The sequence below is a fragment of the Penaeus monodon genome, chromosome 24 (assembly GCF_015228065.2).
Source record: "Penaeus monodon isolate SGIC_2016 chromosome 24, NSTDA_Pmon_1, whole genome shotgun sequence".
Classification (NCBI taxonomy): domain Eukaryota; kingdom Metazoa; phylum Arthropoda; class Malacostraca; order Decapoda; family Penaeidae; genus Penaeus; species Penaeus monodon.
Genome location: NC_051409.1, coordinates 9794261 through 9795178, shown reverse-complemented (window position 1 = coordinate 9795178; position 918 = coordinate 9794261). Strand labels below are relative to the sequence as shown.

Sequence of the window (918 nt, the reverse complement as noted above, 5' to 3'; positions counted from 1 at the left end):
AATATGAAACATATCCGTAATATGTTTTAATCGTAGTTATAGATAGCAGAGCCAGCTATATTTGGTATCTATTTTGTATTCTCATTATGACTTACCTCATTATATTTTTCTGTCGGTTTATGTTAAATTCGTTTCCTTTTCCTCTGCTGGTTTACTTAACCTGGACGCAAACCTTATTAAAATATTATCAGAAGGTAAGAGAGGCAAATGAATCAAAGGAGTATCTTCAACCTGCATTTATTAGCATTTCTTGCTTTTGTCAATATTAAATATTTTAAAAATGTTCCTCGTTCGCGCGCTATTTTCCCATTTCTCTTCAAGTGATGTCATATTGCACTTCCCTGACTATTATGTACGTAGATTTTAAATAAACTCTTTTACACCTTATTTTTGGTTCATCCGCACACATACATGATGAAGAGATTACTCCATTTGAGTGACTTTACCGGCAATTTGATTTCCATCAACTAGAGTGCAAAGTTTTCCAATTAGTTAAGTCACTCCTCGATTCTCTGCTTGTTAAAAGAGAACGGTCTGAAGAGCCTTGGCTGGAATGGGGAAGTTGAGGTAAATTCCGCTTTCGTCTGTGACTGAAAGGTTCTTCGCTTCCTCACCTCTGAAATGGATATGTTTATTGTTATTGTTTATTCTAAGTAATTCATTGTGAGTTTTAGACAGAAGTATTAATTTGGCTGTGAATCATATCCATATTGGTAGATAGTATTGTGGGTTCATGTGGTGTTTTCAATATTACAGTCATTAGTTATCGTAGTTTATGTTTGTATTTCTCACGTATTTGCACAAATACAAATGGGTTTACATGCAATTGCATCATATTCACTTCAGAGTACATATTGTTCTATGAGAGGCAGAACTTTACAGTCGTATTTGTTTATATTTTGTTTATGTCGCCTTTCT

General features: G+C 33.9%; 1 protein-coding gene across 1 annotated transcript in view; it reads right to left on the bottom strand.

Moving 5' to 3' along the window:
* Positions 1-221: 221 nt before the first annotated feature.
* The window catches only part of LOC119588843 (putative glucosylceramidase 3), a 10073-nt gene continuing 9376 nt past the window's right edge, over positions 222-918 (bottom strand). The window contains exon 12 of the mRNA XM_037937484.1: positions 222-616. Within this exon, the coding sequence (XP_037793412.1) occupies positions 520-616 (97 nt within the window). The 3' untranslated portion in view covers positions 222-519. The remainder of the gene's footprint in view (positions 617-918) is intronic.